Source organism: Grampus griseus (assembly GCF_964374135.1).
Source record: "Grampus griseus genome assembly, chromosome: 16".
Classification (NCBI taxonomy): Eukaryota; Metazoa; Chordata; class Mammalia; order Artiodactyla; family Delphinidae; genus Grampus; species Grampus griseus.
In genome coordinates this window covers 2,554,703-2,576,848 of record NC_139010.1, presented here as the reverse complement: position 1 = coordinate 2,576,848, position 22,146 = coordinate 2,554,703, and the positions used below count along the sequence as shown (strand labels likewise).

Sequence of the window (22,146 nt, the reverse complement as noted above, 5' to 3'; positions counted from 1 at the left end):
CACCTTGTTGTTATTGTAATCAATTATCAAATCTAAAAAAAATAAACATATATTTCTGAAGAAGTAAGTAATAATTGTTTCTTTTAAGATTATTTTTATCCTTTAATTCTTTTTCCTATATCACTTATTCAGAGGTAAAATGAATCACCTAAATGATCAAATTACTGCTTTTAACTTGGTTTTCTTTAAGATAAAAAAGCTGTTAAATTATTCCTGAATGTGTTGTTCTACATGACCTCTGTTGCTTTCCTCACAATAATTTTTTTCTGACTTATTTTAGAAGAATAATCTGTGATTTAAAATGGCTCTACTATTGAACCTGAGGCTCCACATAGGATGCTGAGGGCCGCTGGGACCCCGCGGCCTCACTGGGGCCTGCTTCGGTCGTTAAGCCCTGCGGTTGTAGGGGAAGGCGTGGGGGCTTATGCGTAGACTTGGGGTCAGAGTCTTCATCATTCTGGTCTTGCTTCCCAAGTCTCTTAGTCTGTTCAGGCTTCTGTAACGCAATACCCTAGACTTGGTGGCTTATGAACAACAGAGATTTGTTTCTCACGGTTCTAGAGGCCCGACGTCCAGTATCAAGACACCAGCAATTCAGTGTCTGGAGAGGACCCTCTTCCTGGTTCATAGGCAGCTGTCCTTCTGCTGTGTCCTCACGTGGTCGAAGGGATGAGGGTCTCTTTTGTGGGCACTAATCCCATTCATTGGGGCTCCACCCTCATGACCTAATCCCCTCTCAAAGGTTCCAGCTCCAAGTACCATTACAGTGGGCATTAGGTTTCAACATACTAATTTTGGGAGAAGAAACATTCAGTCTGTAGCATCTTAGTACTGTCCTTTGTGCCTGGGGAAGTTCTTTGCCCAAGTGGCTCTCAAACTTAGTGAAGGGCCAGTCTTTCTTTAAATCCCCAACTCATGTCCTGATACTTTTGGAAAATACAATATGTATGAATTACTTGAAATTAGAAATTTTATAGTAATTTGATGGAGGAATGTTTTATCTGTTGAAGCTAGATTGCATATCTCTCTTTGGGTTTTTGTAACATTTTCTCTCAATTTCTGTACATATTTATCCCTTAGGGGGACAGATAACACACAGGACTGGCCGCAGCCTGTGACCACATTTTGAGCAGGTAGCAGGTAGCGATGTCATCCTTACATCGCCCACTCTGTGATGTGTATCTTCCATTTTACAGGCTAGGACACAAGGATCTGAGCGATTTAGTAAGATGCTCAAGGATATGACAGACCTGGAGCTGGAATTCTGACCCAGAATTGCTGCTAACCCACAGGGATCTCTGGTGGAATTAGGAGCAGTGTCCTTACCCCAGGGCTGGCTAGCTTCCCGCCTTCCCTCTGTGCTTGTGTTGGAGGATAGGACGCTGTTCCAATGTGCCTGGCCTCCCCTCCCCAGGATAGAAAGGGGGAAGGGGGCAGTGGGAAGACAGGGTAAGGGGCACTGAGACTTGTCTCTTTGTCATTTTATTGTGCGTTTTCACAGAATGGTGCTTGAAGTTGAAAAAGCAAAAAAAAGTTATTGAAAATTGCTGGCTTTCAAGACGTGTTCAACCTTAAGCTTTTGGAGTGCCTGTCAATTTAATTACTGTATATTGTCCTGGGACTCCAATTGTCCTCATATGTGGAATCTAATTTATTTATTTATTTATATATCTTCATTGGAGTATAATTGCTTCACAATACCGTGTTAGTTTCTGTTGTACAATAAAGAGAATCAGCCATACGCATACGTATATCCCCATATCCCCTCCCTCTTGCGTCTCCCTGCCTCCCTCCCTATCTCACCCCTCTTGGTGGTTACAAAGCACCAAGCTGATCTCCCTGTGCTATGCAGCTGCTTCCCACTAGCTGTCTCTTTTACATTTGGTAGTATATATATGTCCATGCCACTCTCTCACTTTGTCCCAGCTTACCCTTCCCCCTCCACATGTCCTCAAGTCTATTCTCTACATCTGCATTTTTATTCCTGTCCTGTCCTGCCCCTAGGTTCTTCATAACTTTTTTTTTTTTTAGATTCCATTTATATGTGTTAGCATATGGTATTTGTTTTTCTGACTTACTTCACTCTGTATGACAGACTCTAGGTCCATCCACCTCACTACAAATAACTCAGTTTCATTTCTTTTTTATGGCTGAGTAATACTCCATTGTATATATGTGCCACATCTTCTTTATCCATTCATCCAATGATGGACACTTAGGTTGCTTCCATGTCCGGACTATTGGAAATAGTCCTGCAATGAACATTCTGGTGCATGTCTCTTTTTGAATTATGGTTCTCTCAGGGTATATGCCCAGTAGTGGGATTGCTGGGTCATATGGTAGTTCTATTTGTAGTTTTTTAAGGAACCTCCATACTATTCTCCGTAGTGGTTTTATCAATTTACATTCCCACCAACAGTGCAGGAGGGTTCCCTTTTCTCTACACCCTCTCCAGCATTTATTGTTTCCAGATTTTTTGATGATGGCCATTCTGACTGGTGTGAGGTGATACCTCATTGTAGTTTTGATTTGCATTTCTCTAATAATTAGTGACGCTGAGTATCTTTTCATGTGCCGCTTGGCCATCTGTATGTCTTCTTTGGTGAAATGTCTATTTAGGTCTTCTGCCCATGTTTTAATCAGGTTGTTTTTTTGCTATTGAGCTCCATGAACTGTTTATATATTTTGGAGATTAATCCTTTGTCTGTTGTTTCATTTGCAGATATTTTCTCCCATTCTGAGAGTTGTCTTTTCATCTTGTTTATGGTTTCCTTTGCTGTGCAAAAGCTTTTAAGTTTAATTAGGTCCCATTTGTTTATTTTTGTTTTTATTTTAATTACTCTGGGAAGTGGGTCAAAAAATATTTTGCTGTGGTTTACATCAAAGAGTGTTTTTCCTATGTTTTCCTCTAAGAGTTTTGTACTGTCTGGTCTCACATTTAGGTCTTTAATCCATTTGGAGCTTATTTTTGTGTATGGTGTTAAATAGTGTTCTGATTTCATTCTTTTACATGTAGCTGTCCAGTTTTCCCAGCACCACTTATTGAAGAGGCTGTCTTTTCTCATTGTCTGTTCTTGCCTCCTTTGTCATAAATTAGGTGACTATATGTGCATGGGTCTACCTCTGGGCTTTCTATGCTGTACCATTGATCTATATTTCTGTGTTTGTGCTGGTACCATACTGTCTTGATTACAGTAGCTTTGTAGTGTAGTCTGAAGTCAGGATGCCTGATTCCTCCAGCTCTGTTTTTCTTTCTCAAGACTGCTCTGGCTGTTCAGGGTCTTTTGTGTTTCCATACAAATTGTAAAAAATTTTTGTTCTAATTCTGTGAAGAATTCCATTGGGGGACTTCCCTGACGGTCCAGTGGTTAAGAATCCGCCTTCCAATGCAGGGGACGTGGGTTTGATCCCCGGTCGGGGAACTAAGATCCCACATGCCTCAGAGCAATTAAGCCCATGCACCGCAGCTAGAGAGAAGCTCACATGCCGCAACTAAGACCTGATGCAGCCAAAAAATATAAATAAATAAATTAAAAAAAAAGAATACCATTGGTAGTTTAATAGAGTTTGCACTGAATCTGTAAATTGCTTTGGGCAGTATAGTCATTTTCACAATATTAATTCTACTAATCCAAGGATATGGTATATTTCTCCATCTGTTTATGTCATCTTTGATTTCTTTCATCAGTGTTTTATAGTTTTCTGATTACAAGTCTTACACCTCCTTAGGTAGGTTTGTTCCTAGATATTTTATTATTTTTGTTGTGATGGTATATGGGAGTGTTTCCTTAATTACTCTTCCTGATTTTTGTTGTTAGTGTATAGGAATGCCAGAGGATTCTGTGCGTTAATTTTGTATCCTGCAACCTCACCAAATTCATTGATTAGTTCTAGTAGTTTTCTGGTGCCATCTTTAGGATTTTCTATGTATAGTATCATGCCATCTGCAAACAGTGACAGCTTTACTCCTTTTCCAATTTTACAAATTGTATACAGATTATACAAATTATAAAAATTCCAATTATGCAAATTCCTTTTATTTCTTTTTCTTCTCTGATTGCTGTGGCTAGGACCTCCAAAACTATGTTGAATAAGAGTGGCAAGAGTGGACATCCTTGTGTTGTTCCTGATCTTAGTGGGAATGCTTTCAGTTTTTCACCATTGAATATGATGTTTGCTGTGGTTTGTCATATGTGACCTTTATTATGTTGATGAAGGTTCCCTCTATGCCCATTTTCTGGAGAGTTTTTGTCATAAATGGGTGCTGAATTTTGCTTTTTCTGCATCTATTGAGATGATCATATGGTTTTTATTCCTTAATTTGTTAATATGGTGTATCACATTGATTGATATGTGTATATTGAAGAATCCTTGCATACCTGGTATAAATCCCACTTTATCATGGTGTATGATCCTTTAAATATGCTGTTGGATGCTGTTTGCTAGTATTTTGTTCAGGATTTTTGCATCTATGTTCATCAGTGATATTAGTTTATAATTTTCTATTTTTGTGATATATTTTTCTAGTTTCGATATTAGGGTGATTGTGGCTTCATAGAATGAATTTGGGAGTGTTCCTCTCTACAATTTTTTGGAAGAATTTGAGAAAGATGGGTGTTAGCTCTTCTGTAAATGTTTCATAGAATTCGCCTGTGAATCCATCTGGTCCTGGACTTTTGTTTGTTGGAAGATTTTTAATTACAGTTTCAATTTCATTATTTGTGATAGGTCTGTTTATATTTTCTAATTCTTCCCTGTTCAGTCTTGGAAAATTGTACCCTTCCAAGAATTTTTCCATTTCTTCATGGTTGTCCATTTTATTGGCATATAGTTGTTTGTAGTATTCTCTTATAATCCTTTGTATTTCTGCAGTGTTAGTTGTGATTTCTCATTCTAATTTTATTGATTTGTATCCTCTCCCTTTTTTTCTTGATGAATCTGGTTAAAGGTTTATCAACTTTGTTTATCTTCTCAAAGAACCAGCTTTTAGTTTTATTGATCTTTGTTATTGTTTCCTTCGTTTCTATTTCATTTATTTCTGCTCTGATATTTATGATTTCTTTCCGTCTACTGACTGGGTTTTCCTTGTTCTTCTTTCTCTAGTTGCTTTAGGTGCATGTAGGCTTAGATTGTTTGTTTGAGATTTTTCTTATTTCTTGAAGTGAGATTGAATTGCTAGAAACTTCCCTCTTAGAACTGCTTTTGCTTAGTCCCATAGGTTTTGGATCATTGTGTTTTCTTTGTCATTTGTTTCTATGTATTTTAAAATTTCTTCTTTGATCTCTTCAATGCTCTTTTGGTTATTTAGTAGTGCCCTGTTTAGCCTCCATTTATTTGTGTTTTTTTTACAGATCTTTTCCCTGTAATTGACTTCTCATCTCATAGTGTTGTGGTCAGAAAAGACACTTGATATGATTTCAGTTTTCTTAAATTTTCCAAGGCTTGATTTGTGACCCAAGATGTGACCTGTCCTGGAGAATATTCCATGTGCACTTGAGAAGAAAGTGTATTCTGCCACTTTTGGGTGGAATGTTCTATAAATATCAATTAAATCTATCTGATCAATTGTGTCATTTAAAGCTTGTGTTTTCTTATTTATGTTCTGTTTGGATGACCTGTCCATTGGTGTAAGTGGGGTGTTAAGGTCCCCTAATATTATTGTGTTGCTGTCGATTTCCCCTTTCATGGTTTTTAGCATTTGCCTTATGTATTGAGGTGCTCCTTTGTTGGGTACATAAACATTTATAATCGTTATATCGTCTTGGATTGATCCATTGATCATTATGTTGTGTCCTTCCTTGTTTCTTGTGACAGTCTTTATTTTAGGTCTATTTTATATGATATGAGTATTGCTACTCCAGCTTTCTTTTGATTTCCATTTGCATGGAATATCTTTTTCCATCCCTTCACTTTCAGTCTGTATGTGTCCCTAGGTCTGAAGTGGGTCTCTTGTAGACAGCAAATATATGCGTCTTGTTTTTGTATCCATTCAGCCAGTCTGTGTCTTTTGGTTGGGGCATTTAATCCATTTACATTCAAGGTTATTATTGATATGTATATTCCTATTACCGTTTTCTTAATTGTTTTGTGTTTGTTTTTGTGGGTCTTTTTCTCCTCTTTTGTTTCCCACCTAGAGAAGTTTCTTTAGCATTTGTTGTGAAGCTGGTTTGGTGGTGCTGAATTGTCTTAGCTTTTACTTGTGTGAAAAACTTTTGATTTCTCTGTTGAATCTGAATGAGATCCTTGCTGGGTAGAGTAATCTTGTTGTAGGTTTTTCTCTTTCATCGCTTTAAATATATCCTGCCACTCCCTGCTGGCCTGTAGAGTTTCTGCTTAAAAATCAGCAGGTATCCTTATGGGGATTCCTTTGTACATTATTTTTGTTTTTCCCTTGCTGCTTTTAATATTTTTTCTTTGAATTTAATTTTTGTTACTTTGCTTAATATGTGTCTTGGTGTGTTTCTCCTAGGGTTTATCCTGTATGGGATACTCAGTGCTTCCTGGACTTGGGTGACTACTATTTCCTTTCCCATGTTAGGGAAGTTTTCCACTATAATCTCTTCAAATATTTTCTCAGACCCTTTCTTTTTCTCTTCTTCTTCTGGGACCCCTATTTTTTGAATGTTGTTGTGTTTAGTGTTGTCCCAGAGGTCTCTGAGACTGTCTTCAATTCTTTTCATTCTTTTCTCTTTGTTCTGCTCCTCAGCAGTTATTTCCACCATTTTGCCTTCCAGCTCACTTATTCATTCTTCTGCCTCAGTTATTCTGTTTTTGATTCCTTCTAGTGTATTGTTCATTTCAGTTAGTGTTTTGTTCATCTCTGTTTGTTTGTTCTTTAGTTCTTCTAGATCTCTGTTAAATATTTCTTGTATTTTCTCAATCCGTGCCTCCATTCTATTTCCAAGATTCTGGATCATCTTTACTATCATTACTATGAATTCTTTTTCAGGTAGATTGCCTATTTCCTTTTTATTTGTTTGGTCTTGTAGGTTTTTACCTTACTCCTTCATCTGTGACATACTTTTTTGCCATCTCATTTTTTTTTTTTTTTGATGAGTGGGATTATGTTTTGGTTTTACTGGTTGTTTGGCCTGAGGTTTCCAACACTGGAGTTTGTAGGCTGTTGGGTAGAGCTGGGTCTTGGTGCCGAGATGAGGACCTCTGTGACACCTCACTCCAATGAATATTCCCTGGGGTCTGAGGTTCTCTGTTAGTCTAGTGGCTCAGACTTGGAGCTCCCACTGCAGGAGCTTCAGCCCAACACCCTGCTCATGAACCAAGACCCCACAAGCCGTGCAGGGTAACCAAAAATAAAGAGAACAGTAATGAAGAGTAAAAAATCAAATTAGACTAGGAAACTAACAGATATGTTAGAAAGAATGTAAAAATAAAAATATAGATGAAACAACAACTGGAATGTAAAACAGAATCAAAATAGTAAAAAAAGAGGAGAAGAAAGAAAGAAAAAAAAAAGGGTGGAAAAGGCCTTGGATGTGGAGGGCGAGCCTGAGCAGGGGCAGGGTTTGGGTGGTGGGTGAGGCCTATGCTTAGGACTCACAGGGTTGGAGAAAGCCCTTGGAGGAGGGTGGTGAGTGGGGCTTAGGCTCAATGGAACTGAAGAGGCCCAGGCGTGCCTCTGGTCTCACAGGGTGGGAGACCCCACCTAGGAGCACAGCAGGCTTCACGTGCCAGAATTGCCAGGGCAGTCACCCTCTGCTCCTCTCCTGCTCCTCGGGTCCTGGATGGCCTCTCCCACCTGCCTCTCCTCTTCTCCCCCAGCCTCCCTCCTATGCCCCCAGGACCAACATAGCCAGGAGGGTGCTTTTTTTCTGTGGAATCTAATTTAAAAAAGAAAAACATACAAATGAACTTATTTACAAAACAGAAAGAGACTCACAGATATCGAAAACAAATGTATGGTTACCAAAAGGGAAAGGTGGGAGGAGAGATACATTAGGAGGTTGAGAATAACATATACACACTAATATATATAAAATAGATAACCAAAAAGTACCTACTGTATAGCACAGGGAACTCTATTCAATGTTCTGTAATAACCTATATGGGAAAAGTATCTGAAAAAGAATAGATATGTGTATATGTATAACTGAACAACTTTGCTAAACACCTGAAACTAACACAAAATTGTAAATCAACTATACACAATAAAAATTTTAAAAAATGAATAAGATTAAAAAAATTTCTAGGCAGGGAGTTCCCTGATGGTCCAGTGGTTAAGACTCCATGCTCCCAATGCAGGGGGCCTGGGTTCAGTCCCTGGTTGGGGAACTAAGATCCCACATACTGCAACTAACTGCTCACCACAACTAGAGAAGCCTGCCTGCTGCAACAAAGAGCCCATGTGCCGCAACAAAGATCCAGCACAGCCAAAATAAATAAATAAAATTTAAAAAAGTCTCCATGCACATTCAGCCAGGTAAAAAGTGTTCAAGATAACAGAGAAAATAAATTAATACTGAAAGATCTACAAAAATATTTATGAAGAGATTCCCATTGTCCTAGATGCTTCTATAACCATACTTCTATCGTGAGTTCCCAGTACTGGCTCAGTTATAAATTACATGAAGAAATAAAGGAATGTATAGACAGTGGAGCTAGGCCAAAGATATCTCCTTGATGCATTAATTGTTCAGACCAAAAATTAGTTAATGTTAATTTTAAACACATTTCAAGTTATGCAGCCTAATTATATTAACTGTGTTAGGGTCCTGAAAGTCTTGTCTGTGATCACATATATGAACACTTTGGTTTTACTCTGTCTCAAGGCCTAAGATTGTTCCTGGTCTGGACAGATGTATCATTCATCATGTAGAATGCCAGGAAAGCAAATTTAAATGGAGAAAATCATTTACAGTTATTGGAAAACTACTCAAAGCTAATTGGGGGTCTGATTTTTTTTTTTTTTAAAGAAATTACATGGGAGGAAAGAAAGATAATATTAATTATCTTGTGGAATTAAATTCAGTAAAGAAAAAAAGCCACATGTTTATTTATGACAAAACATTTAAAATGCCTTCTTAAATATTTAACTTATATAGTTATAACTATTTGCTAGGACATTGCTAAGTTTCACATGCATTATCATGTTGAATATCTGCTACAGCTTTTTTTTTTTTTTTTTTTTTTTTTTTCTGGTACGTGGGCCTCTCTCTGTTGTGGCCTCCTTTGTTGCGGAGCACAGGCTCCGGACGCGCAGGCTCAGCGGCCATGGCTCACGGGCCCAGCCGCTCCGCGGCATGTGGGATCCTCCCGGACCAGGGTACGAACCCGTGTCCCCTGCATCGGCAGGCGGACTCTCAACCACTGCACCACCAGGGAAGCCCCTACGGGTTTTTTTTTTTTTTACATCTTTATTGGAGTATAATTGCTTTACAATGGTGTGTTAGTTTCTGCTTTATAACAAAGTGAATCAGCTATACATATACATATGTTCCCATATCTCTTCACTCTTGCGTCTCCCTACAGGTTTTTGAAGTTGATGCTGTTGGTATTTTTTTAGGTAAAGAAACTGAGATTTTAGGATGTTGGAGCAGCTTTTCCAGAAAGCATAAAAAGCAAACAGGAGAGCCTTAGGCCCTTGTGGTCCATGGGCTGGAAGCACTGGCATCACCTGGGAACTTGGGAGAACCTCAGCCCCACCCAGACCTAGGAACAAGTCTGCATTTTTATTTTTTTTAATTTATTTTATTGAAGTATAGTTGATTTACAATGTTGTGTTAATTTCTGCTGTACAGCAAAGTCATTCAGTTATACATATATATACATTCTTTTTCATATTCTTTTCCATTATGGTTTATGGCAGGATATTGAGTATAGTTCCCTATGCTATACAGTAGAATCTTGTTGTTTATCCATCCTGTATACAATAGTTTGCATCTGCTAATCCCAGCCTCCCAGTCTATCCCTCCCCCAACCCTTCCCCACTGGTAACGATAAATTCGTTCTCTAAGTCTGTGACTCTGTTTCTGGTGTGTAAATAAGTTCATTTGTATCAGTTTTGTAGATTCTGCATATGAGCAGTATCATATGATATTTGTCTTTCTCTGCCTGACATAATTTCACTTAGTATGATAATCTCTAGTTATATGTATGTTGCTGCAAATGGCATTATTTCATTCCTTTTTATGGCTAAGTAATATTCCATTGTATATATGTACCACACCTTCTTTATCCATTCATCTGTCGATGGACATTTAGGTTGCTTCCATGTCTTAGCTGTTGTAAATAGTGCTACAATGACCTTGGGGTGCGTGTGTCTTTTAGAATTATGGTTTTCTCTGGGTGTATTCCCAGGAGTGGGATTGCAGGGTCATATGGAAACTCTATTTTTAGTTTTTTAAGGAACATCCATACTGTTTTCCACAGTGGCTGCACAACTTACATTCCCATCAACAGGGTAGCAGGGTTCCCTTTTCTCCACATCCTCTCCAGCATTTGTTATTTGCAGACTTTTTAATGATGGCCATTCTGACTGGTGTGAGGTGGTACCTCATAGTTTTGATTTGCATTTCTCTAATAATTAGCAATGTTGAGCATCTTTTCATGTGCCTGTTGGCCATCTGTATGTCTTTGGAGAAATGTCTATTTAGGTCTTCTGCCCATTTTTCGATTGGGTTATTTATTTATGTTATTGAGTTGTATGAGCTGTTTGTATATTTTGGAAATTAAACCCTTGTCGGTCACATCATTTGCAAATATTTTCTCTCAGTGTGTAGGTTGTTTTTTCCTTTTGTTTATGGTTTCCTTTTCTGTGCAAAAGCTTGTAAGTTTGATTAGTTCCCATTTATTTATTTTTATTTTCATTTCTATTGCCTTGGAAGACTGACCTTAGAAAACAATTGTTGATTTATGTCAGAGAATGTTTTGCCTATGCTCTCTTCTAGGAGTTTTAAGGTATCGTGACTTATATTTAAGTCTTTAAGCCATTTTGAGTTTATTTTTGTGTATGATGTGAGGGAGTGTTCTAACTTCATTGATTTACATGCGGCTGTCCAGCTTTCCCAATTCCACTTGCTGAAGAGCAGAGTCTGCATTTTAAAAAGATCCCACGTAATTTATGTGCATGTTGAAGCTTGAGAAATAATGCTTTATTTTACAGATTCCATGTTCATAATTCCTACAGAGTCCTTCGTCAAAGGGATGTCTAAGATAAAAACTTCATTAAGAATATTAACTGACTCTGATATGAATTTGGAGAGATTTAAAGTAATCCCTTTTTTCTGGTTATATGTCCAAATTTTGTGGATTTCAAATAAATTTTTTCTTCCAGTTTTATTGAGCTGTAATTGACATACAGTACTTTATAAGTTTAAAGTGCACAGCTTAATAATTTGACTCATATACATCAAGAAATGATTACCACGATAAGTTTAGCAAACATCCATCATCTCTTAGAGAAAACATTAAAGGAAAAGAAAAAAATTAAAATCGACTTGGAATGGCTGAGATGATGCAGTAAGAAGACCTGACCTCACCTCTTCCCATGAGGACCTCAAAATTACAACTATTTATAGATCAACTGTCTATGAGAACAACCTGAGGACCAGCAGAAGAGATCGTCTACAACTAAAGGCATAAAGAAGGAGCCACAACAAAAGGGGTAGGAGGGGCGGATATGAGGTTTAGTGAAGACCCATGCCCGTGGGCAGGTGAACCTCAAACAGGAGGATAATCACAGTTGCGGAGGTTCTCCTCAAGGAGCGAGGGCTCTCAGCCCCACTTCAGGCTCCCAGCCCGGGGGTCCTGCACTAGGAAGATGAGCCTCGAGAATGTTTGGCTTTGAAGGCCAGCAAGCCTTGCTTTAGGGAGTCCCAGAGGGCTGTGGGAAAAGACAATTTGTCCTTAAAGGGCAGAGTCAGGAGGTTGAAAGGAGCCTGGGACAGACCCTCTTGCTGATGGTGGAGAGTCTCCAGACAGGCTGAGGTAGCTGGGGCTCACCCTGGGGACAAGGACAGGCCTTTCAGGAGCTCTTTCTCCGTGTGGACACTGGAGCTGGTAGGTGCCATTTTGGAGTCCTCCCTCTAGCCTATTAGTGCTGGGACCTGGCCCCCCCATCCAATGGTCAGCACCAGTCCTGGCATGCCCCGGCTAAGCAGCCAACTGATCAGAGACACAGACCCATCCACCAGCAGGCCGCCTGCCCTCAGCTCCCTCATCCCCTTGTTGCCCAGGACCTGGCCTTGACCAACAGAGGGGGCGTGAATCAGCCCCACCCACCAGTGGGCCAGCATTAGCGCTAGGACACCCAGGGCCCTCCAGCTAGCTGTCAGGACCCAGACATGCCCATCAGTGGGCCGACACCAGATCCCTGGGTCTGGAATTCAAGACCCCAAGACCCAGCTCCACCCACCAGCTGGCTGACAGAAGCTATGGAACCCCCAGAATCCTGCAGAGAGAGATCCTGGGACACAGCTCTACCCACCAGTGGGCCAGCACTTTCCCTGGGACCCCTTGGGCCCTGGTCCTTCACAGCAGATGGCTGACACCAGCTCTAGAATCACCGGGCCCCACAGCCAGAGAGCCTGGTTCTTGGCTCTGCCCACTAGAGGGTCTGCACCAGCCCCAAGATGCCCTGGGCCTTGGTCCCACCCATTAGTGGGCTGACACCAGCTCCAAGAAACCCTGGACACTGCAGCCAACTGCATCAGGAACTGCCCCCACACATCAGTGGACCAGAACCAGGCCTTGGAAGCTCCCTCCACCCCACCTTCCACACCAGGCCCCAAACTCACTCACAAGCAGGCTAACACTGACTCCCGGAAACCTCTAGCCCACAACCATCCACCCCAGTATCTCCCCTGCCAACCACTGGGCCAGCACCAGGACCAGGACTCCCTGGGCCCTGCAGCAAGCCATGCCTGGGCCCAGCCCTGATCAACAGCAGGTGCAGCCTCCACACTAGGCAGGGCCTGGCAACCAAATGGGCCAGGGTGCAACTTCACCTACCAGTGCCCCCACAGCAGTCAGTCCCCCACAACAAAAGCACCCACATGACCCACTGAGGGGGCACCCCTGGAGCATTTAGGGGAGTATGTTTCCTGCTTAAGTCCACTTCTCCAACATCGGGAAATGTAACCAACCACCAAATATATAGAAATGAAAAGAGAATTAGGAAAAATGAGGTGACAGAGGAACATGTTTCCAATGAAGGAACAAGATGTAACCCCAGAAGAAGGACTAAGTCGGTTGGAGATGATCAACCTCTCTTCAAGATAATGAAGGTAGAGATGATCAAAGAACTTGGGAGAAGAATGGATGAACCCTGTAAGAAGTTAGAAGTTTCTAAGAAAGTGTTAGAAAGTATAACTAACCAAAGAGCTGAAGAATAAAATAACTGCAATTTAAAATACACTGGAAGGAATCCATAGTAACTTAGATGATACAGAGGAATGAATCAGCAAACTGGGATACCAAATAGTGGAAATTGCTCAAACAGAATAGAAAAAAGAAAAAAAACTTGTAAAATGAGAGTTTGAGAGACTTCTGGAACAACATCAAGCATCCTGATTCTCACATTATAGGGGCCCCAGGAGGAGTAGAGAGGAATAAAGGGACAGAGAAGTTATTTGAAAACCTATTGGCTGAAAAGTTCCCTAACCTGTGAAAGAAAGGTGACATCCAGGTCCAGGAAACACAGAGAGTCCCAAATAAGATCAACCCAAAGATGTCTACACATTGTAATTAAAATGGCAAAAATTAAAATAAAGAGAGAATATTAAAAGCAGCAAGGGAAAAGCAACTAGTTCATACAAGGGGACTCCCATGAGGCTATCACCTGACTTTTAGCCGAAACGGCAGGCCAGAGGAAGTGGCATGATATATTTAAAGCAGTGTGAGGAAAAAAACCTACAACCAAGAATACGGTACCAGGGAAGTCTATCATTCAGATTCAAAGGAGATATAAAGAGTTTTGCAGACAAACGAAAGCTAAGACAGTTCAGCACCACCAAACCAGCTTTACAAGAAATGCTAAAGGGACTTTTCTAGAAAGACCACAACTAGAAATACGAAAATTGCAAAAGGGAAAATCTCATTGATGAAGGCAAATATACATTAAAGGTAATAGATCAAAATTAGTAGAGAGGTTAAAAGACAGAAATAGTAAAATCATCTGCATCCACAATAAGTAGTTACAGAAACATGTAAAATATGATGTCAAAAACAGTAAACTTGGTGGGGGAAGTAAAAATGCAGGATTGCTAAAAGATATTTGAATTAAGAGATCAGAAATTTAAAATAATCATGTATAACTAAAAAGCTACAGTAATCAAAACAGTATGGTATTGGCACAGAAACAGACACTTGGATAAATTGAACAGGATAGAAAGCCCAGTAAAAAACCCATGTACTTACGGTCAATTCATCTACCACAAAGGAGTTAAGAATACCCAGTGGTGATAAGGCAGTCTCTTCAATAAGTGGTGCTGGAAAACTGGACAACTACATGGAAAAGAATGAAATTAGAACATTCTCTAACACCATAGACAAAAATAAGCTCAAAATGGATAAAGACCTAAATGTAAGATTGATATTCTAAAACTAGAGGAAAACATAGGCAGAACACTCTTGCACATTGGCCTTAGCAATATTGTTTTTGGATCTGTCTCCCAAAGCAAAGGAAATATAAGCAAACATAAACAGGTGGGACCTAATTAAACTTAAAACCTTTTGTACAGCAAAAGAAACCATCAACCAAACGAAAAGAGAACTTACTGAATGGGAGAAAATATTTGCAAATGATATGACCCATAAGGGATTAATATCCAATGTATATAAATAGCTCATACAGCTCAACATTAAAAAAAAACAACCTGATTAAAGAATGGTCAGAAGACCTGAATAGATATTTGTCCAAATGAGGCCAACAGGTAGATTAAAATGCTCAGCATGGTTAATTATCAGAGTAATGCAAATCAAATCCACAGTGAGATATCATCTCACACCTGTCAGAATGGTTATCATCAAAAGGAACACAAATAACAAATGTTGGCGAGGATGTAGAGAAAAGAGAACCCTTGTACACTGTTGGTGGGAATGTAAACTGGTGCAGACACTGTGGAAAACAATATGGAGCCTTCTCAAAAAAACTAAAAATGGAACTACCATATGACCGAGCAGTTCCACTCCTGGGTATATGTCCAAAGAAACCCAAATATGCTAATTTGAAAAGATACATGCTCTGCAGTGTTCATAGCAGCATTGTTTACAATAGCTAGGACATGGAAGCAACCTAAGTGCCCATCAACAGATGAATGGATAAAGAAGATGTGACATATATATATGTGTCACATTTCTAGATGTATCTCTCTCTCTCTCTCTCTGTGTGTGTGTATGTGTGTGTGTGTGTGTGTATATATATATATATATATATATATATATATATAATGGAATACTACTCAGCCATAAAAAAGAATGAAATAATGCCATTTGCAGCAACATGAATGGACTTGGAGGGCATTATGCTAGGTGAAATAAATCAGACAGGGAAAGACAAATACTGTATGATATCACTTATATGTGGAATCTAAGAAACACAAGAAACTAGTGAATATAATAAAAAAGAAGCAGACTCACAGATATAGAGAACATACTAATGATTACCAGTGGGCAGAGGGAAGGGGAGAGGGTCAATAAAGGGGTAAGGGAATAAGAGGTACAAACTATAGGTATGAAATAAGCTACAAGGATATATTGTACAACATGGGGAATATAGCCAATATTTTATAGTGACTACAAATGGAGCATAACCTTTAAAAATTGGGAATCACTGTATTGTACACCTGTAACATATAATATTGAATAGCAACTATACTTCAATAAAAACAAATTAAAAAATAAAATAAACACACACATATACACATATATATGTGTATATATTTTATATATATAATATATACAGAGATAGAGAAAAATTGTTATTGTTGTATATAAACCTCATGGTTACCACAACCCAAAAATCTATACTAGATAACACACAAAAAATGAGAAAGGTATCCAAACATAAGATAGTTATCACATCACAAGGGAAGTGAACAAAGAAAGAAAGGAACAAAAAAGAATTATAAAAACAATTAATAAGGGAGATTGGGATTGACATATACACTACTATGTATGAAATAGATAAGTAATGAGAACCTACTGTATAGCACAGGGAACTCTACTCAATACTCTGTGGTGACGTAAATGGGAAGGAAATCCAAAAAAGAGGGGGTATATGTATACGTATAGCTGATTCACTTTGCTGTATAGCAGAAACTAATACAACATTGTAAAGCAACTATAGTCCAATGAAAATTAATTAAAAAAACAATTAACAAAATGGCAATAAGTACATATCTATCAATAATTACTTTAAATGTACATGGACTAAGTGCTCCAATCAAAAGACATAGATTGGCTGAGTGGATACACAAACTGGACCCATATATATGTTACCTACAAGAGACTCATTTCAGATCTAAAGACACACACAGCCTGAAAGTGAGGGGAGTAACAAGTATTCTGTACAAATGGAAATGAAAAGAAAGCTGGGGTACTAATACTTATACCAGACAAAATAGACTAAAATGAAGACTGTAACAATAGATAAAGAATGACATTAAATAGTGATCAAGGGATCAATCCAAGAAGTTACAACAATTGTAAGTGTATATGCACCCAACGTAGGTCCAGGTAAATACATGAAGAAAATATTAACAGACAAAAAGGGAGAAATTGACAGTAAATAACAGCAGACTTTATAGCCATTCTGACAGGTGTGAGATGTTATCTTATTGTGGTTTTGATTTGCATTTCCCTAATGATTAGTGATGTTGAGCATTTTTCATGTGTCTGGGGGCCATCTGTATGTCTCCTTTGGAAAAATGTCTATTCTGGTCTTTTGCCCATGTTTTAATCAGGTTGTTTGGTTGGTGTTTTTTTGTTTTGTTTTGTTTTTAAATAAATTTATTTATTTATGTATTTTTGGCTGTGTTGGGTTTTTGTTGCTGCACATGGGCTTTCTCTAGTTGAGGCAGCTCTCTACTCTTCATTGTGGTGTGCGGGCTTCTCATTGCCGTGGCTTCTTTTGTTGTGGAGCATGGGCTGTAGGTGTGCAAGCTTCAGTAGTTGTGGCTCACGGGCTCAGTAGTTGTGGCTTGTGGACTCTAGAGCTCAGGCTCAGTTGTTGCGGTGCATGGCCTTAGTGCTCCATGGCATGTGGGATCTTCCCAGACCAGTGCTTGAACCTATGTCTCCAGCATTGGCAGATGGATTCTTAACCACTGCGCCACCAGGGAAGTCCCTTGTTTTTTATTGTTGAGTTGTATGAGTTCTTTGTATATTTCGGATATTAACTCCTTATCAGATACATTGTTTGGATGTATCTTCATCCATTCAATTAGGCTGCCTTTCGTTGTTGTTGTTCTTAGTTTCCTTCACTGTGAAAAAGGTTTTTAGTTTGACGTAGTCCCATTTGTTTAGTTTTGCTTTTGCTTTTCTTACCTGAGGTGACATATTCAAAAAAATATTGCTAAGACTGATGTCAAAGAGCATATTGCCTGTGTTTTCTTATAGTTTTATGGTTTCCAGTCTTATATTTATGTCTTTATCCATTTGAGTTTATTTTTGAATATGGTGTGAGAAAGTAATCCACTTTGATTCTTTTACATGTAGCTGTTCAGTTTTCCCAACATCATTTATTGAAGAGACTGTCTTTTCTCCACTGTATATTTTTGCCTCCTTTGTTGTAGATGAATTTGACCATATAAACTCAGGTTTATCTTTGGATTCTCTATTCTGTTCCATGGATCTGTGTGTCTGTTTTTTTATTCCAGTACAATACTGTTTTGATTATGGTAGCTTTGTTGTGTAGCTTGAAATCAAGGAGTGTGATACCTCCAGCTTTGTTCTTTCTAAAGATGTTTTTGGCTATTTGGAATCTTTTGTGTTTCCATGCAGATTTAGGCTTATTTATTCTATTTCTGTGAAAAATGACTGTAGCATTTTGACACGGATTGCACTGAATCTGTAGATTGCCTTCTGGAATATTCAAATTTGCTAAATCTGTATTTTCTGCTTTTCATCTAAGCGTTTTAAGATCATTTTGTAAGAGTCAACTCCTTCATCTCCATTATATATATGGTCACTGGATTCTTAAAATGTTATAGTTTGATAGCTTCAAGTTCTTGTTATTCAGTGTATTAAAGGGGGGGGGAGAGAGAGAGAGAGAGAGAGAAAGAGAAGTGATGATGGTGGTTTCTTTATATTAGGTTGAATAACTCTGGGGAACTGTGGAGGAACTGATCCTTTTAGACATGTGTTCTCTCCTGTATGTATGCTTTTTGGAAGGTGATCAATAATTATTATTCCTGTCTATAATCTTTGGCATTTAAATGTAACATACAGTTTATAGTCAAGTTCATTTCAATTATAAGAGGAAAAGCAAGTTTCAGGTATGAACTGTGAAACAGTCTGTGAAGAGGCTATGTGACCTACCCTTATTTATGAGCCTCTCAGGTTTAAAAGGCAAGGGAGTGACATGCAAATAGTGGCACTTTTAGAGATAATACTCGAGAATGGATGGGAAGACATGAGAATCGTTGTTTATTCTATAATCACCTGGAAGGCTTTTTAAAATGCTGATTGAGTCTTTCTTTGCCTAGATCTTCTAACTAACAGCTTTCTGACAGAGATTTTGCATCTTTAATAAGTTCCCAGGTGATTATGGTGCCCTCTCTTGCAGGAAATACACCTTGGGAACCACTGGACTAGAACTGGGAAGTCTGGTTAGGATCCTTTGCATTGATCTCTGCAAGTTATAATACAGAAGTAAATGCTGACAGTAGATTTAGGGAGGAAGGGGTAGATTTCAAGGATAGAGCAGACTTACAACTGACAGGACTTGTCAGACCAGAACATGCAGGTGAAAGGGGGGGGGGGGTTGGATCTAGAATGATTTCTGGATTTCTAACTTTGATGGTGGACTGAAAATGGTGGTGCATGATCTCAACATATGGAATAAAAGAGGAGAAGCTGAGTAGGTTTTTGGGGTGGGCTTGATGACAAGTTTGGTATTAGACAAGTCAGATGGAGGTTTATGTGGGTAATTGAAGTGGAGATATTTGTTAGAAAAATAGGATACTGCTGAGGTTAAGATGCTGTTAAAAGAACACAGTTATATAAGTGCAGGCATACATGTTGATGGAGGAGAAAATATAGGTCATACATTGAAGAGAATATGGAGCTGAGAGCAGAACTCTGGGATATGCCAATATTTAATGTGAAATCAGAATAGTTCACCTTAAAAAAGCCTGAGCCAGACTGGCAGGAATCCTGGAGTACAGAGGGTCAACTTTAAAAATAAAATAGCCAGTTTTCTCAGCAGCATGAGTTTATTTGGTAATAACCAGGGGAATCGTAATTGGGGAAATAAATTCAAGCTTTTGACCACAGGGAAATGCGGAGAACAAAGGGCAGGAGCTTTTATAGAGAAAAGGGGAAGTGGGCGGGGCTCTCCTCTATAAAAGTTCATTGGAGGAAAGTGGGAGTTCAGGTTTCTCATTGGCTGAGCTGTGACATTTTCCATTGGCCGAGCTTGTTGCTGGGCGGTAAGAACATCTCCCTTCCTTTTCTACTGCCGGGGAAGTAGAGACCCCTTCCCATTGGAGGTGTGAGGACCCTCTCTTCCCGTTTGGGTGATTGACCCCCAGTGGTAGGCGTGAGAGCTCCCTGTGCAGGCCTTACAGACGCCAGTTTTAATTGAGGGTTAGAAATTAATTTTCACCAGAATTTTTATAAGGGTGTAATAAACATGTCAGCACAGCAGGAAGGTCAGACGACATACGGATGCAGACGTGCTCATTGTAATTAGGAACCGGCGGGGGGTGGGGTGGGGGGAGATAGGAAACCTTAGGAAAAGCAGTTTTTTCAGCGTAGCACAGATGAGACCCAGATTCTATTTATTTGAAGTTAGAAACATTTTTAGAACAGAATACATGCCTTCTGCTTTTCTGAAATTAAGTTTCTATTTTTTCAGCTCGGAAGAGGAAATTGTTATTGATAAAAATAGTTTAGGTATGAATGGATTCAAATTCAAGTTCTAAGCTGAATTAAATAAAATGTTTAAAGAGCAAACTGAGAATCAGTTTCTATGTCTTTCCTATTAGGAGGCGCTGCTTCTTGTGGGGTGTTAATGTCCCTTTCCTCAGGAAGCTTTCAGAAATGACTGTGGGGTTTTTGCGGTTGGTTCTCCTGGAAGGGATTTGTCTTTTTCTCCACCCGTTTCCCTGATAGGGAACCAAGAATGCTATTATTCCTGTTGAGAATATTATCTTACACTGTGATTTGTTTGACAGCTGGGCATGATTATTTTATTAGTTTCCTAATTGATCAACTTAGGGCAGCTGTCACTTCTGGAATTTGACCTTAACATTTTTCTTTTCCTCCAGTGTTTTTCTAAGCAAATTTATAACAAAATGCTGAGAGTAAGTAGAAATTGCTGCTCTATGTAAGATCAGTTATCTGAGATAATAGTGTCATAAGCAGGATTTATCAGTGATGTGTTATAGTCTAGAAAACATAATTTAAACCTGCCTACATCTGTGTTAGGAAACTTCTCATGGGTTGTGTGGATTGACTCTTCCGGGCTCTCTGGAAGGATTTGAGATTGAGCTAACACAGCCCGTTAGATTTGATGATTGTATCACAATTAATTAGTTGGAAAGTTCCTCCCAAAATGTGGGCCAAATGCAAAACGAGAGCAAATGCCAGTAAAATAGTGAGCTTTCTAAAAAACCTTCATAAAAGCACATTTTCTATTTTGTGGTCAAACTAATCTGATCTAACAGATTCTCTGTGTACTTTTATTTTTTCCCTTTACTTATTGGCCAGTGTTTCAAGGTTCTGCATTTAAAAACAAAGAACACTTTTTAAATCTCAGGCTGCAAATGATCAGGTGTGTAACTGTTATTTTACAGAGACCAAACTAACTTCCTAGATGGTTAGAAATTTCAGTGATGGCAGATCAGGCTCTTAGAAGGCAGGTAAAGAACCTGATGCTGAGGCTGCTGGTGAACAACAGGGCAAAGGCAGGGCTTTTGAAGACGGGAGAAGCAAAACCCAAAAGCTTGTTCACATCAGTTCTGGTACTTTAGCTGTTCTAAGTTATTTGTTCTTCATTTAGGATAAAAATAACGTGCTCTTAAGCCTATCACTGAGTTCAAATAACATTTCTCCCTTTTCCTTTCTTTCTTGAACAGGTTGTCAAGTTACTAAGCAACAAAAGGTCACAAGCAGTTGGAATATTGATGTCTAGCCTTCACTTAGATATGAAAGATATACAACATGGTAAGTGAAAAATAAAAATTCAGCTTTTGAATACTCAAATTTGGGCCAAAGGATGTGCTGCTTAGTGGTAAAATTATTTCATACTTAGACTCTCTGTGTAGATTAAGATGAGTATGTTTCCTGTAACTGCTACCAAACTTTCTACCATGATTGTTTCTGGAAAGGTTACGAGTAATTTGGCTTCTGTGTTGTTTCTGTATCTTGCTAAGAGCATGATTCTCATGTGACATGTTTAGTGTGCATTAGCAAATATTTAATTTTTGACTCATGAGAAATACTAGTCCCACTGTGCTCTGTACCTGATTTGACTTCTCTGTGCCATGTCCAAAGAGGGACTGGTGAACACTGGTGAGATCCAGATGTGGGCCGTGCCTCAGCCCCTGACGATACCTGGGGAGGATAGTCCACAGGAGAGGAAAATATGCTGAGAGTGAATCTCAGATGTTTGCTGAGCTAACATAAAGAAGAGGAATAAACCTAAGATTTTCTAATAGATCAGCTAAAACCAGTGTACGAGTTACATGAAAGCATGTTTTGATTGTTGTTGTTTTTAAAATGTCCTTATGATTAGAGACGTGGAAGAGTAGACTGGATTACCGTGTATAGTGATTAAATGAAAACTCAAAACTGTTGAAGAGGCTGCATGACCACTTGTCTCAGTGCCTTTAAAGCATTGAGTAAGTGATGGGACGTATTCTCTTCATCCTCCTGTTCCGAGAGGCTGTGAGATGCTGAAAGAATCACTCAAGCAGCTTTATTATGTGTAACTTTTTAGGCTGGACAACTGGTCCCTCTTTTTTC

General features: G+C 39.0%; 1 protein-coding gene across 1 annotated transcript in view; it reads left to right on the top strand.

The window, feature by feature from the left end:
* The window catches only part of FMN2 (formin 2), a gene marked incomplete at its 5' end in the record, with an annotated part of 310,722 nt that overhangs the window by 156,501 nt on the left and 132,075 nt on the right, over nucleotides 1-22,146 (top strand). Inside the window, one exon of the mRNA XM_082674275.1 lies at nucleotides 21,258-21,345. Coding sequence (XP_082530401.1) covers nucleotides 21,258-21,345 — 88 coding nt within the window. The remainder of the gene's footprint in view (nucleotides 1-21,257; nucleotides 21,346-22,146) is intronic.